Raw genomic sequence first — 14,879 nt, forward strand, 5'->3', positions numbered from 1 at the left:
ACACACACACACACACACTCACACACGCACACTCACACACACACACACACACACACACACACACAGAGAGAGAGAGAGAGAGAGAGAGGAGAGGGGAGATCATTAATACAAAGCATTGAGTCGGTTTTGGATTTTCACTTGTTGTTGGCTTTAATATGAACAGTCACATAAAATTCGTTCCAATTTTTGCCTTTGCTTCAATTAGGATGTTTCTTTAAATCTACAACGCCTTCCTTTTCGAAAAGTTTACTGACATAGTAAAGAAGTAGCTAGGGAACTCTGTAAGTATGAGCAACAATAGCTTAAGGACATTATGTCCAATAAAGAGGAATTCATCATCTGCAGTTCGTGAAAAAGCGCAATATTAAAAACAATTCAGTAGACCCTCAGAGTGCGGATACAAACTGTTTTCAGCTGTAGAGGTTAACTTCATGCACTTATCAACATGTAGTTTAGAGGCTTGCATTAGAGTGCTTTGGTGCTTGGGCATCTTTTATTTAGCATGGTTGTACCGTTGTGAATGTAGCTATATAAATAAATACGCTCAAGAGTCTATCGTGTGTTTGACATGCAACTAAAAAATTCGAAAATATATTTTTAAATCAGTAACTTTGCAAATTTAGAGGATTTGTTTTCGGACAACATATGTGTCACATTTTAAACAGGGTTTGTATAATCAGCACTGACATACAGACATTTATGCGCTGGGTATAACAGACATGCTTACCGTGTGAAAGGCCCGCCGATGTCTTGGAGCAGAGAAACACGCTGTATTGTTGCTTTTCTCTGTTGTATAAGCAGCGCCCGTAGGTCAGAAACGCTGTGTGTGGGTAGCACAGTCGGCTCCAACGCACATCCAGGCATCCGTCTGAAAGAAAGGTGTCGCTGCAGCTAGCTCTCAGGATAGTCATGCATTTATTTATATTTGCATTCTGGTGCGTTAAACTAGCAGCCTCTGTGTCCCGCTTGGATCATTATTCCGAAAATTCAGATATTTAAATAAAATGGTGAATTGGCTAGTGATGAGGAAAGAATATGTGTTTGTTTGTTTTTAGAAGTATCATAGTTTATTTCTAAAGGAATACATGTTATTTGTGACACTGTTTGAAAACTATTAGCCTCTGTGTGTTTCAGAGCCCTAAAGCAAAATGCTCCTAAACTAGTTAAATTAAAAGTAAAATGCTCGTGCAGTTCGAGCAAACAACTGTGTTGCACCTGACTGGGTTGAGCTGTTCGACATCCGCATGTTTCCTGTAGAAAGGCGTTTAATGCCAACATCACCATGTGATGGGTTGCAAGCTTGATGTCGATAATGGTTTCCTCACACAGACCCGATCCTGTAGGATCCTGCAGCAGCTGAGGAGAGGGGGGAGGATGTGGTGGGGTCTGGATTAGCAGCGCAGGCGGTGGGGAGTCTGAGAGGTCCCACGCTTGCATGTCTCGCTCTGAAAATGGGAACAATAAAAAAGATTTTATATTTTGTTGCATAGACACACACACACACACACACACACACACACGCACACACATTTATGCCACTGTATAAAAACCATATCCTTAAACCATGTAGTGCGGCTCTTCTATGCTCAGAGGGTAAGGATTTAACCTCCAGTTTTCAACCCCTCTGGCACCAACAAGACTTTCCCTGTCATCACATACCCTGAGAATAATAAAGTCATCGGGTCTACGGTTAAAACGATCAGCCTCGCACTGTAAAGCTCAGGGCCTGTTGGACTGTTCCACTGGGAAACATACAGCATCTCTGGGATGACTACATTGTCCAAGACAGCGCAAACACTCCCTCACCACAATCTACGCGAAGTATAACTGCTCCGCTGTTATATTTAACGGTATACACATACCTATTACTGCCTTGCTATTCTAACTTAAATTTAGACCCATCTACGACGTTTTTACAGCGTTGCTTTTTACGATGAGGGGCATCGGGTACATACACCTGTACACGTACCTAGAGCTTCTGTGGCTTGGGTGATGTTCTGGCTGTTCGTCATGGTTGATGCCGACGTCATCCTGCACTCCTTAGTTAGCTAGTTAGAGGTGTTCTTTAGGTTGCGCTGTTGATGTTCCAAATGGTGAAAGAGACCGTTTTTATATGTATTGGAACAGTCCTCTAGGAGGTGTCATTACAGTCCCTTGGGGTTGGGGTTGGTTTCAGGTGTAAACAAAAGGTGATGCCTGTTTGGAGGATGGTCAGTAGAAAGTGTAATGGCATGATAAAAGGTATGGTGGCACCGATGGACCTGGCACCGCCGGCACTCTGCCATAAGATAAAGGAGACTGTTTGTATTGAAAACTATGACAGTACAATTGAGATGCTCTTGATAAGGATGACCTCTTCTGCTGACTGTAGGGGGTCTAACTGTAACCCCCCTCTGTCTAGCAGTTGCAGAATTAAGAATCCCATTTCTAAAGGAATGCATGCTGTTTGTGGTATTCTGTTTGAAACTATTACACCCCTGTGTGTTTCAGAGCCCTAAAGAAAAAGAAAAATACCCCTAAAACTAGTTAAATTAAATGCTGTGTGTGAATATGTGTTTTTAGAAGGTGGAAAAAACTTTCTGTTTAAAAACTATTAGCCTCTGTGTGTTTCAGAGCCCTAAAGAAAAATACCCCTTAACTAGTTAAATTAAATCATCTATGTCTAAATAACAGAACTCTGAGACCTATACAATCCTTTAAAAAAAGAGTTTAATTAAAACACATAATGGTTTCATTAAATAAAACGCTATTAAACACATGTAAACTCATATGACCTCTGAACTCGCAAGTCCGTTCACGCGCAAAGTCCGTTCACGCGCAAGGTCCGTTCGCGCGCACACATGGACGCATGGAGGGATAGGGAGGGGTGTGGGGGTGGGGTGGGGGTGTGGGGGTGTGTGTGTGGGGGGCAAAAAGCTGTAGGTATATTACTACTCACCACCATCACTGGCGCTCGTAGAAGCGCCGGCGCCGCCAGGACCCGCTCTGCTCGAGCCGGAGGTCAGCGCGCCACCGCTACCGGACTCGTGGCAGGCCACCAGAGCTGCAATGCTGCTTCCGCCGGACCTGCCACCGCCCACCGGAAATGTCGTTTTGCTGCCACGCCACCCGGGGCAGACCACCGGAACTGTCTTGCCGCTGCTGGACCCATGGCAGGATGCCCCAGCTATGTTCCTGCTGTCACTATCCATCAGGCTGGCTGCCAGAACTTTGTTATTCTACCGTCAGACTTGCGGTGAGTCTGTTTCTTTTTCTTTTTGGGACTGTGTCCCCTGCTGCTGGAGGTGCAGCCGGGTTTTTGAACTGTTTTGGACTAGGACTGTTTTTTGGACGATTTTTTTTCGCCACCACAGACCGTAACATTTATAAACACCCATTTTCACTGATCATCCCTCCCTCCCATCCCATTTTTTTGCATACTGAAATCTTTGGCAATGTTTAAACAAGAACATCTCAAAAACTATTGGAGATAAAAGCCTCATATTTTCACTGGTCTTTCTTACCATCAAAATTAATCAAGATCTGTAATTTGGGACAGGTATTTATGGTAGTTATGGAAGTTCACAGAAAATGAAGTTTAAACCACATCTATACAGCATAAATGAACCAATAAAATACTCACTGTTATCACTGAGGAATTCAATGTTGTCCTTAAGAAAAATCGGAAGACAAAGACATTGTTGATATTGTTTATTTTGAAAAAAAAAATAAAGACCTGCTTAAAAATACTTGATTGATTGGAAATAACTGCAAATTTGAGACTGAATATTTGATGCAATTAGAAAATATTTTAGTTTTAATGGAGGGAAACTTACTTCTTGCAGGTCGGAATTCTGTAATAAAAATAAGAGTTTATAACTGAAAAATTATCATGATGATAATAAATAATAATCTATTTCATGGTTTCCTGCACAGCATATTTTTTGAATACTTTGTTCTATTTACCATTATTGGTCCTTCTCCAGATAAAAAATCCAGCAATGCAGAGTCCCAACAGAAGCAGGCTGACAACAATGACAGTGATAGTGACTGCTGTCACTGTCACAAACTCTGTGGGAGAAACTGGAACCAAACCAGATTCAGATGCTGTGTCATTTTTTGATGCAACAAAATGAAGATGTTTAATTTACAGATTAAGTAGCCTACCTAAGTTATTCTTGATCTTTGCTTTGTTTAATTTGGTAACGATGTCATCCAGACCAGAGAGCTGAAACACACAGTCATACCTCTTCCAGTCTTCAGATGCATTTGATGTAAGTTCCATGTTAACACTCATCTGGAAGGTTCCATCATTGTTGGGAAGAATTTCTCCTTTCTCTACTCCCTCATGAAGCTCCACTCCATCCTGCCTCCAGAACATCTCAGCTTTGTCAGGGAAAAACCCTGTAGCATGGCAGCTCACTGGAGCTGAAGGTTTCTTCTGGAGGAGCGACACTGATGGAATCTCTAGATACAACAGGAGCAAGAGGTAAGAAACTGGGAAAAAAACATCTGATAATCTGATAAAACTTTTTCTGAATTATGGTGACACAGGTTAAATAGAAAAGGTTATAATAATTAGGGATGGGTATCGTTTAGGTTTTATCCGATACCGGTGCCAAATCGGTACTTTTGAAACGGTGCCGGTGCTTAAACGGTGCTCGAACCGGTGCTTAAAGAATGGAGAACACAAACTTCGTCCAAAAACCTCTCATGTTTTTATTTTTAGCAGTCTCTTTTTTTCTGCAAAATGATAAGAACCGTAACAACATATAAACATCATCTGTGCAAAGATTTATGTTTTTAAAGTGAAACAATGAAAAATTACAGCCCTGTCAATACATGAATATCCAGACGTTGTACAAAAATGTCCAATTCTTGCACACAATTGGACACCATGCCAGTTGATTTTTTTAGGTATTTAAGAGCAGTCATTAATTAATTTTATTAACATGCCTAAAAATGCTTTTTTTAAAAAATGCATTTTTGAAGAATTAACCATACATTTACATGGTAATGGGCCTTTTCTGCCATGGAGCGCTTAATTGGCCTCTGGCCCTTTAAACTCTGAGGGGCTGTAACTTTGGTTTCTTTTGGTCAATTTGCATGATTGACAACTTTTTTTAATTGTTTGAGCCAATAGAGTCACAGTAACGATGCCACGTTCACGTTACGTCAACCAGTCAGACGTTGTAATGCCAAAACCCACGTGGGCCCAAATTTACTGCATGTGGTCTGTCCAGTCACGTGTCTATAGGTGGGTCTAAAATGGAGGTTAACAGAAAACGGCTCTGATGCGGCTAGGTAGGCGTGGTAACTGCTGACAATCACATGGCTACCGGCTACCGGCGAAAATAACGGAGGAAATCTGGACGGTAAGCCAATTTCTGTCTCAGCGCATTTGCGCCGCTGTGTGTTTTTGTGGTCTTCTTTTGCGGCTCATTCAGTGAATTTTGGTCAGAGTGTGGTGAAACTTGGTGTTTGGAATTGGTGATAGCTCTGGAAGATAACCAGCCTATCTTTAGCCGGTTACATGAAGTCTGGAGAATTTCTGGTTCGCCTTGTTTGTTTAGCGGACTTGTGCGCATTTACATAACTGCTCGTTTAATCATGGCTTGTTTTCGTTGAGTTTGGTGGTTGTAGAAATGGTTTATATGACATTTTAGCTGAGATTCAGAGGTTTCTGTGGATACCACACATGTCTGGACTTATATTTCTCACCCCGTGTTATAACCGATTAAACGTGATCTCCTCCTTTTTGCTCGCGGTACCGGGGGCGTGGGGCTTAAAGCACTTGTTGCAGGCTGCTGAGTTTGCATCTTTTACAAGTACAGCCAGACTTTTGACCGCTTCGCCTTGGGCATTTTTAATCTGTAGCTCTGCTCTAAAAGAACATACGTACCTGGGCCCGCCTACTATCCTTGTAAAGGTAAAATGATTGGCTAGAATCCAAAGTGTATGACATCTCTTGAAAAAAAAAAAAAAAAGCACAGAAATAAACCACCGAAATGTGCGCTGCTTTTCGGTCTGGTTACTACCGTTTATGTCAGAACCGGTGCCAAACCGGTACCCATCCCTAATAATAATATAAATATAATAAAATTGGGGTAATAAAAATAAAGCATATGCACAGAGACAAATCTTTTGACAACATACTATAAAATCCATTAGCCCATATTATGTTGGTTCATATAATCTATAACATAACTACTCACTAAAAATAGTACTCTGGGAGAGTAGAAAAGTGCTATATAAGAATCAGTCCATTTACCATTTACCAAATGTATAATGAATTAAAATGGTTTTGCCCCTGATGAAACTACAGCAAATAATATGATTCTACCTGTTCTCAAAAGAGAGTTTCTTCCATAGGACAAATACTTCTTCAACCACTGAGGACAAGTATTTGTGTGGAAGTTTTTCCAAAATCTATTGTTATCTGTATTGTTATCCCACTTGTGTTTGGTTAACTCAGCTTGGGGTTTTCCAGGGATCCATGTCGTTGTCTTCATGTCAAGTTTTAGAAAGTCTTCTCCATCATAACCATACCATCTAAAGCCAATAACTTCTCCAGTATCATTATCCCATTCACATCCACTTGATCTTTGAAGAATGTGGTCACCTAAGAAGAAGGCAGACAGTTTATGTTTTAAAGATGTCGGACTGTGTTAGTATTTGCACTTTTGAGATAGCAAAATGCAATAATATGTGGAATAATTTGGTGTGTAAACTAAAGCTAAACTCAAACTAAATTCAAACTACTAGTGAAAAAAAACATGTCAACTAAAAGTAAACTCTTTAAAAACAAGAGAGAACAAACAGAAATGCTATTGTGGACTACTCTGTAGCAATACTAGAATAAAAAACAATATGCAAAGTAGTTTCATTTTAATTTTTTATTAATTAGGTTAAATTTATTATTGCAACCTGCCTGGGAAGGCTTTGGTGAGTGTGTTTACTGAGATTTTACTGGGATGTTTACACACGTGTGAGTGAGCTGCTTTTACTAAATCTTGGTTTTGGATTGTAATACCTGATGTAATTTTCTAAAAGCCTGCCACTCCATATTATAATAAACAATACAGAGGAAACATATAATTAAAGGAACTCTGGACATGACCATTTTCATTTATTCATTCATTCATTCAACTAACCAATATTTAAACATATTTTTAATTGTCTTTTACATATACAGTTCACAACAATAATGTCACAAAAGAAAATATTAAGAAAAAAACTGAACAAATTTCAAAAACATATATAAAGAAAATAAGGAATTGAGTGTTTTATATAATGCATAGGTAGAGTGCACTTATCTGTTAATAATCAGTCTGCTTTACAAACAAATTAACAAAGAAGAGAAAGCCAGCTGCATTATAAAAAAAAAACACCTAATCTGGACATTATTTATTCTTACCCTAACTCTGAGAATAGAGTCAACAGATTAAACATGTTACTCTCATCTCTTGCACTACATTTGCATTTAAAGGATCACTGTACTTAACTTTTTTTATTTTACATGTTTATTCTTGTCTTTTTTGTATTTTTCGATCAGACTTACAGCTCTACTAAACAGTTTTTCATTGTTTTGTGAATTATAACAAGTGATAGATAAATTATCAATTCTATTCTATTCTATTCTATTATGATTATGATGAGTCCTTCATACGGTCAGGTCCAAGTATTCTGTACACCACCAGAGCAGCTATTAAATCAGACAATCAAGATGTGAAGTGCAGATTTTAAAAGTATTGCATTAACTGGTTAGGAATTACAGCCTTTTCTTTAAACAACTATTCAAATACTTATGGACCAAACATGTACACAATATCTCTATAGATTATTTATTTATTTATTTGTTTACTTGTATATTGTACACCTTCAGAAAGATAATTTAATTTTGATTTACTTTTATTGAATGGTAATTCATAAAAGTCTCACAGATTCAGTTTTTAACATTTTCAAATAAAATATATGAGAAAAATATTTTTTTACTGTGATTAAAATAACTAATATTGTGATATCTGTCAATTAAATTGCCCACTTTTAATTGTAAAAATCTGCAAAATAATTCCAATGGGAAATACTACACCCAAACCCATGTAATTTCGTAACAGGTCTGATTCAACCCAAAATGGGTGCAACGAAGGTCAGGCGTTTCTCGACATGTCTAAACGAAATAAAAAAGTGAGTATCTTCTGTGGCGTGGGTGTGGTCTCTGGCCAGCTGCAGAGGAGAGGTGACGCAGTGAGCTCCCGGGGCGGCGCAGGGGCGGGGTGAACAGGTGTGCTGGGATCTGAAGGTGATTGTGACTCTTTATATGTTCACAGTGACAGTCGGAGAGGAAGGAGAGCGGACGTGACAGCAGAGAGCGGGAGTGTCTGTGTCCCAGTGCAAAACAAAAGCCACAGTTGTAAATAAAAGTCATCACACTCGTGTCCAGCGTATGCATAACGGGTCAAATGTTACATCTTCATGTATGGAGTAAACACAAATCTACACACAGAAATACAATGGGCAAAAATGTAAAAAGTGACAATACATCATGAATGTATTCATATACTTACTGATAGTTTTTGTTGCGATTGTCCAAGAAATGCAAAAAATGGTTTGTTCGAAAAGTTTGCCTGTGCTGAATTCACCAATGCACAATATGTGTGTTTAACAGTGCATTTTACAGTATTTAACCTTTGCACTAGTTATGTAAAATAATACTTTTTGTTGAGTAAAACATATATGTCTTACTTTACTTTTACGTCAGAAGTCACATTATTCAAGGACTTCCAACTACATTTGACCCCCACCAGTTTGTTTACAGGGATATCATATCAACAGAGGATGATATGGCCACTGCTCTACACACCACCCTGACCCATCTGGAACACCGGCACAGTTATGCCAAGCTTCTCTTCACTAACTTCTGCTCAACACAATCATCCCTAACAGAACTAATTGACTTCAGCCTCTCACAATCCATCCACTCTGGTTTAAAGACTTCCTCAGAGATCGTGTGCAGAGAGTCAAGGTAGGTCCCTACTTCCCCCTGTTATTCAGCTTCAACACTGATGGCCCTCAGGGATGTTTGCTAAGTTTCCTCCTGTACATTCTCTACACCCATGAATGTACCCCCATCCACACAAACAAATCTATTGTGAAGTTCGCAGACAACACGACAGTGATCGGAGGTGGGGGACGAGGCACGCGGGAGTCTGCGCCTGCCGGAGGAGGGAGAACAGCCAGATGAAGGGCTGCTCCTGTCGGGAGCGATGAAGGAGCCGGAGGCGGCGGATGAGGCGCGCGAGGGTCCACACCGACCGGAAGAAGAGGAGCCGCTCAAGCCAGAGGTGGACAAGGGGCGAGAGGGGCTGTGCCTGCTGGAGGCGGAGACGCGGCACGGGGGAGCCGCGCCAGCCGGGAGTGGCGACGGAGGAGCCGGCCTCATCTCCACCAGCGGCCGGCATGCCAGTTGATCCTACGTCCGCCGAGCCGCCTGTGAGCCGTGACCACCTGGCACGCAGCCGACCTCCAGACCAGCTTCGCCAGCGCCGCTGGAATTGCTGGCTGCCGCCTGAACTCACACCTCCCTGTCGCTGGACCTGGGGCTGGGGATGCCGACAGTCCAGGCCGATTCTCTCTCCTGCTCACGGGGGGAGTGGAGTAGGTAGGTTCAGCCAGATGGCTCCTTGGCCTCAGTCGGGCGATGGGGGTATGTGGCGGGGCGTGGCTTGCGGTGCCGTGCAGGGAAGGTGGACACACCTGCACGGCATCCACAATCATGCCCCGCCATCTTAATTATGGGACTGGGTCCTGACTGGGGGTTGGTAATGTTGATGTGCACAGAACAATAAAAATGTACAGAACAGAACTGGGTCTGCCGTGCATGTTCACAAGCAAAAACCAAAGGAGTACCGTATTTTCCGCACTATAAGGCGCACTTAAAATCCTTTAATTTTCTCAAAAAATTGAAAGTGCGCCTTATAATCTGGTGCGCCTTATGTATGAATTCTGCTTGTACCTACTGACCTCGAACCGATTTTATGTGGTACACGGCACTCAAAAATCTGTCAAAAAATGTTTTAGTACGACTTTGGTAAGCTACAAAGCCGAACCGCTTGATGGATTGTCGGAGCATTACGGCTACCGTAGTCAGGAGCCTCGCGAAGTAATTTGGGTCTAAAACTCTGTCGATTCAGGTCCCAAACTCAAACGAATACTGCGGCACACTAAGAGTTAAAAACTGTCTAAATTCTTTCATCTTTAATACAATGATCAATGTTGCTGCCTTACCAGTTGTAACAATTAAGTTTAACATCCAGGCATCCATGAAAACTAACGTTAAATTTAATGTTAGAAGTTAGCAGGAAGTTAGCTCGCTAGTTTCCACCTAAACATGATATACCATGTTCTGACTGAGCGATTTCTGAAAAAATGAAAACATACAGCTCTGCTATCACTTCCAACATAAATGAAGACAGAAAACTACACAGCAGTGATGTTTGTAGGATTACTGAATTTGGACTAGCTGGTATATAATGATGTGCTACGTGATTGCTAGCGACACAGCTATGTTAGCATAACATTAGCACAGTGAAGCTGAAAGATGAACGCTAACTTTTTTCCACTTGATAAAAGTTAACGGGATGCTGTAAACAGACCAAACTTCAGTCAGGTGAAAAACTGAGATAATCCATCCACAATATGAGGTTAGTCATTAATATACTGCAACAACATGGGAATGGAGCAGCTGCGAGAGAATTCAACATTAATGAATCAATGGTACGGAAGTGGAGGAAGCAAGAAAAATGAGTTGAGTAAAGTTTAACTTATCTGACTGTTTTGTTTTACTTAATGCACCTTATAATCCGGTGTGTCTTATGTATGAAACCAGACCCGTTTATCGACAGTGTGCCTTATGGTCCGAAAAATACAGTAATAGTGGATTTCAGGAGAAGAAGATCAGACCCTCAGCCTGAAGGTACTGGACCGGCACCTGGATGATGGCCTATCTTGGAAAACCAACACCACTGAGCTGATCAAGAAGGCACAACAGCTCCATTTCCTGAGATTACTGAAACAAACAAAAAAAAAAACCTAAACGCCCTAGGCAAAGAGCTGCTGGTGTCATTTTATAGATGCTCTGCTGAGAGTGTACTGGCATACTGCATCCCAGTGTTTGCCAGCTGCACTTCTCAGGGAAAGATATCGCTCCAGAGGGTTATCAGCACACCACAGTGGATCATCGGGTGTGCTCTCCTCTCTAGAGGAGCTCTATGAGTCCTGCTACAGTGAAGCCCGCAGCATCTGGAAGGACACATCACACCTGCACACAGAGCTGGGCGAGAGAACGATAACGATATGTATTGCGAAATAACATTTTCTCGATAGAAAAATGAAACTATTGCGATAGACCTCATCTCTCTCTCTTCCTGTCTTAAAAAAAAAGAACAGCCAATCCAAATTAAGTAGCGCATAGCCGAACCAATCACAGCCGCAGCGTCACGTCACGTGACTTGTTACGTACAGCACAAGTGCCAAGCCGCACATGTGTATTTGTTTGGGAAGCAGCCAGCCGCCGTGCCGGCCAGTTAATGGAGAAAATGAGGCTACGTCCACACGTACCCGGGTATTTTTGAAAACGCAGATTTTTCTATGCGTTTGCACCTTTCGTCCACACGTAAACGGCGTTTTCGCTCACTGGCGGAGATTTTAAAAGCGGCTGCCAGGGTGGATATTTTCGAAAACTCCGTTTTGCATTTACGTGTGGGCGAGGAAAGCGGAGAAAAGCATGGCGTCAAAGGTGTGCGCCTTTTTGACGTCACACTGTGCGCCACGTTATTGTTTCGGTGAAATGAATTTCTACAATACTGTTACTGTTAATTGTACTCTCTGCAGTGTTTAAATGCTTACATATACACACACAGTTACTGTCCCTCCACACATAGGACTCGGTTCTGCTTCAATGCCCCATCTTTGTTTACTATTTCCCACCGAGGCTTCTAGACTTCTGATTGGCCAACATTTCTACGGTTAGGAATATATCGCCACCTGTTGCTTTGGCATGTTCTAGCAGCGTTTTCCTTCATTTCTGCGTTTACGTGTGGGACGGGATTATTTTTAAAAGCGAAAACAGAAAATCTCCGTTTTCAAAAATACCCGTGTGCATGTGTGGGCGTAGCCTGAGTTTGCCCGCTAGAGAAAAATCAACCGAGAGCTTGGGTGACCAGGTTGCGAAGAGAACACAGATGACGGTTCCAATGCCGGAGAGATTGTCGAAAGGAAGGGCCAGAGAAGTTCCGTGAGACTAAAAGCGCTAATTCGTCATCGAAAACAACCAGGAGAATCCCTGCGAAGCAACAACAGTCAATTGAGTCGGCTTTCTCCAGCGTCTTACCATATGACAAAAAGCTAAGAGACATAGCGACATAACGAATGCCATAGCCTACCGTCTTGCTAAAGACATGCTACCAATAAACACGGTCGAAAATGAAGGATTCAAGCAGCTAATTGAGGTAATAGCTAAGCTATACAACAAGGAGAGATTGAGAATTTCCTTTTAGTTCTCAGTTTATTTGATATTGACAAAAGTTAGTCAATTTTGTCTGTTCTTCTGTAAAACAAACTAAGATTTATTTTTAGAATTAATATTTTGTTTCTAAGTGGAATTGACAATTTAGTGGTCTGTTTTGTTTGTTCTATTTTGAAACTTAAACGCTTTAGCGGCTACCTTTTGTGTAGTTTGCAATATTTGCCTTTATTTATCTGAAACTGAAGTCTCATGTTCCTTAAGTACATCTACCCTGTTGAACTTATTATGGGAAATAAATATTTAAATCAAAACAAGCTGCTGATTATTTCACATTTTACTTGTGAGCAACGGCACATGTAAATCTTACAAATATAGTTATTTGGCTTATATCGTGATATATATCGTTATCGCCTGAAATGAAAAAAACATATCGTGATATGAAAAAATCTTATATCGCCCAGCTCTACCTGCACATCACCTGTTCCAGCACATATCCCTGGGCTGTTACAATAATAAATAATAAATAAATGAACATTGGTATGTCCCCTACAATATCCAAATTTTTATGTATTTAAATCGGTTGATACTGTATTTATTTAGAAGAAAGTTGTATAATTTATTTTGTATTTTAGTTGTAATTAGCCTGCTTTCTTTGGTTTCTTTGCATTGATCAGGAGAGCATATAATTTAGCTGTGCTTTTGGCATAAGAACTGCAGGCAGGGTTGAGTGAGTGAAGACAAATGTGGGTGATTTGTAACAGAAGGAGCAGCAAGAGTGAAAGTCAAGGTTTACAAGATGGTTGTGAGACCTGCTGGTTTGAAGATTAAAGAGAGAGATGAGAGATGAGATCTCTCATATCTCATATTTTATACATGAATCCATTTAATATATTATAGACCTTAAACAGTATTAAATTTTGTATTTTGTTATACCTCATGTAGGGGTATCTTGAAAGTTTGGGGGCATTATCATATTCTGTGAGGAAAACAAAGATATTAGAATTTACATACCTTCTCGTTGGTTTAGGTCCAGCATTATATCGGCAGTTTGCTCTCTGAAGATCTCTCCATAACTTGCACATCGTTGATTGTACCAATCTAAATGACTTGGCTCATCTTCAAATATTTTTTCCATCCAAAGCTGTTTGGAGTTTATGACTTTAGTGTTACTATCACAGTACATAATCTCAACTTCGTCCACCATCGCCACTGCCACGAACGTTGGAAGTGTATGGACTCCCGAAGAAGCAGTGAACAAATACTTCAGGTTATGTCTCACTGTTAAATGTAGCAGAAAGTTGAGTTACATTTTTTTTTTAAATCAGTGTTCATTTTGTTAGTTATAAAATTTTCCATTTGTACAAAAGATAATTAATAAGTGGGTTTTTTTTTAATAGACCACAGATGAATTGCATTCTTGCTTTATTGCATTTGAGAAGGAAGCAGTGAAGCAGTGAATCTCACCCTCTGTGGTGAGTTTGCTGTGGTATTTGTTTGTGATCCACCTCAGTGAGCTTAGCCAATAGTAGGTGTGTGTATCTAGGTTGAGTAATCTGAATGGTATTCAGATTAAAAGACAACTTATCCCTAGCTCACATGCCATTTATTCCCCACCTCCAACAAGTCAAACACTTTTTTCATGGGTTCATGTTCTAAATGTGTTCTTTTAAGTAGAAATGGAGAGACACACCTCACACAGGTATTGGAATTAGAGCTGACGTGCGGACAAACTTAAAGAACTCCTTCTTTAAACTTTATTTACAATAAACTATCCGCATTCATCTTAAAAAACAATTTAATGTATAACATAATTGAATATATCATATATGATTGGACCTTTTCCCTGTATCACCGGTTGTCTACAAAGTAAAACTAAGAAATGTTATAACAGTTGTTTAAATATCTGTTGTCTTACCTGGAGATGCAAGGTGACCGAAAAAAAGCAACAAAAATAACTTCATCTTGTCATTTCTTTAAAACACTAGAACAATGTCTTTTTTTCCGTTCGAAGCTGTTTCCTAGTATAATGAAGTGTGTGCTTGTTCTTTGGAAAAGCAGGTACGATCACGTGGGAACACCATGTTATTGGTGAGCAAGACACAACAAGTAAGAACACAGTTCTGTGAGCTTGAATATGAGTTCATTTAGAGCTCTGTTACTTCCCTGACTGAAGATGATCTTCCAGTGTGTTATGGCACACGTAACACACTTGAATATAAAATAAAATACTAGTGAACATACAAACTACAGAGTCTGTTTTCTTTCTTTGTGCATCTCATGCTGTTTCTAACCATACATTAAAAAAATGGGCTATTGTGCTTCCTCTTGGCTTAATTTCAAATTTTTTCAATTTGTTTTGAATTAACTGTGTAGG

The 14,879-nt window shown here is 40.4% G+C and overlaps 1 protein-coding gene and 1 long non-coding RNA gene across 4 annotated transcripts; one reads left to right on the forward strand and one right to left on the reverse strand.

The window, feature by feature from the left end:
- Nucleotides 1-2,958: 2,958 nt before the first annotated feature.
- Nucleotides 2,959-14,586, reverse strand: LOC116332686 (major histocompatibility complex class I-related gene protein-like). Of its 2 annotated transcripts, none has more exons than XM_039605547.1 (7): nt 14,421-14,586; nt 13,517-13,783; nt 6,323-6,601; nt 4,227-4,446; nt 3,946-4,062; nt 3,816-3,833; nt 2,959-3,650 (listed from the first exon to the last, which is right to left on the reverse strand). In XM_039605547.1, the coding sequence occupies exons 1-5, from the start codon at nt 14,464-14,466 to the stop codon at nt 3,948-3,950; spliced, it is 927 nt and encodes a 308-aa protein (XP_039461481.1). In that variant the 5' UTR covers nt 14,467-14,586; the 3' UTR covers nt 2,959-3,650; nt 3,816-3,833; nt 3,946-3,947. The 2 variants fall into 2 exon arrangements, with proteins under 2 accessions (XP_039461481.1, XP_031611591.2); XM_031755731.2 differs by having other exon boundaries at nt 4,147-4,446.
- Nucleotides 5,020-9,797, forward strand: LOC120435690. 2 transcript variants are annotated; one of them, XR_005609840.1, is made up of 4 exons: nt 5,020-5,354; nt 8,310-8,456; nt 8,798-9,004; nt 9,137-9,797. It is a non-coding gene; the product is annotated as an uncharacterized LOC120435690 (long non-coding RNA). The 2 variants fall into 2 exon arrangements; XR_005609839.1 differs by having other exon boundaries at nt 8,310-9,004.
- Nucleotides 14,587-14,879: the final 293 nt, after the last annotated feature.

This window comes from Oreochromis aureus, linkage group 22 (genome assembly GCF_013358895.1).
Source record: "Oreochromis aureus strain Israel breed Guangdong linkage group 22, ZZ_aureus, whole genome shotgun sequence".
NCBI classification, from domain to species: Eukaryota; Metazoa; Chordata; class Actinopteri; order Cichliformes; family Cichlidae; genus Oreochromis; species Oreochromis aureus.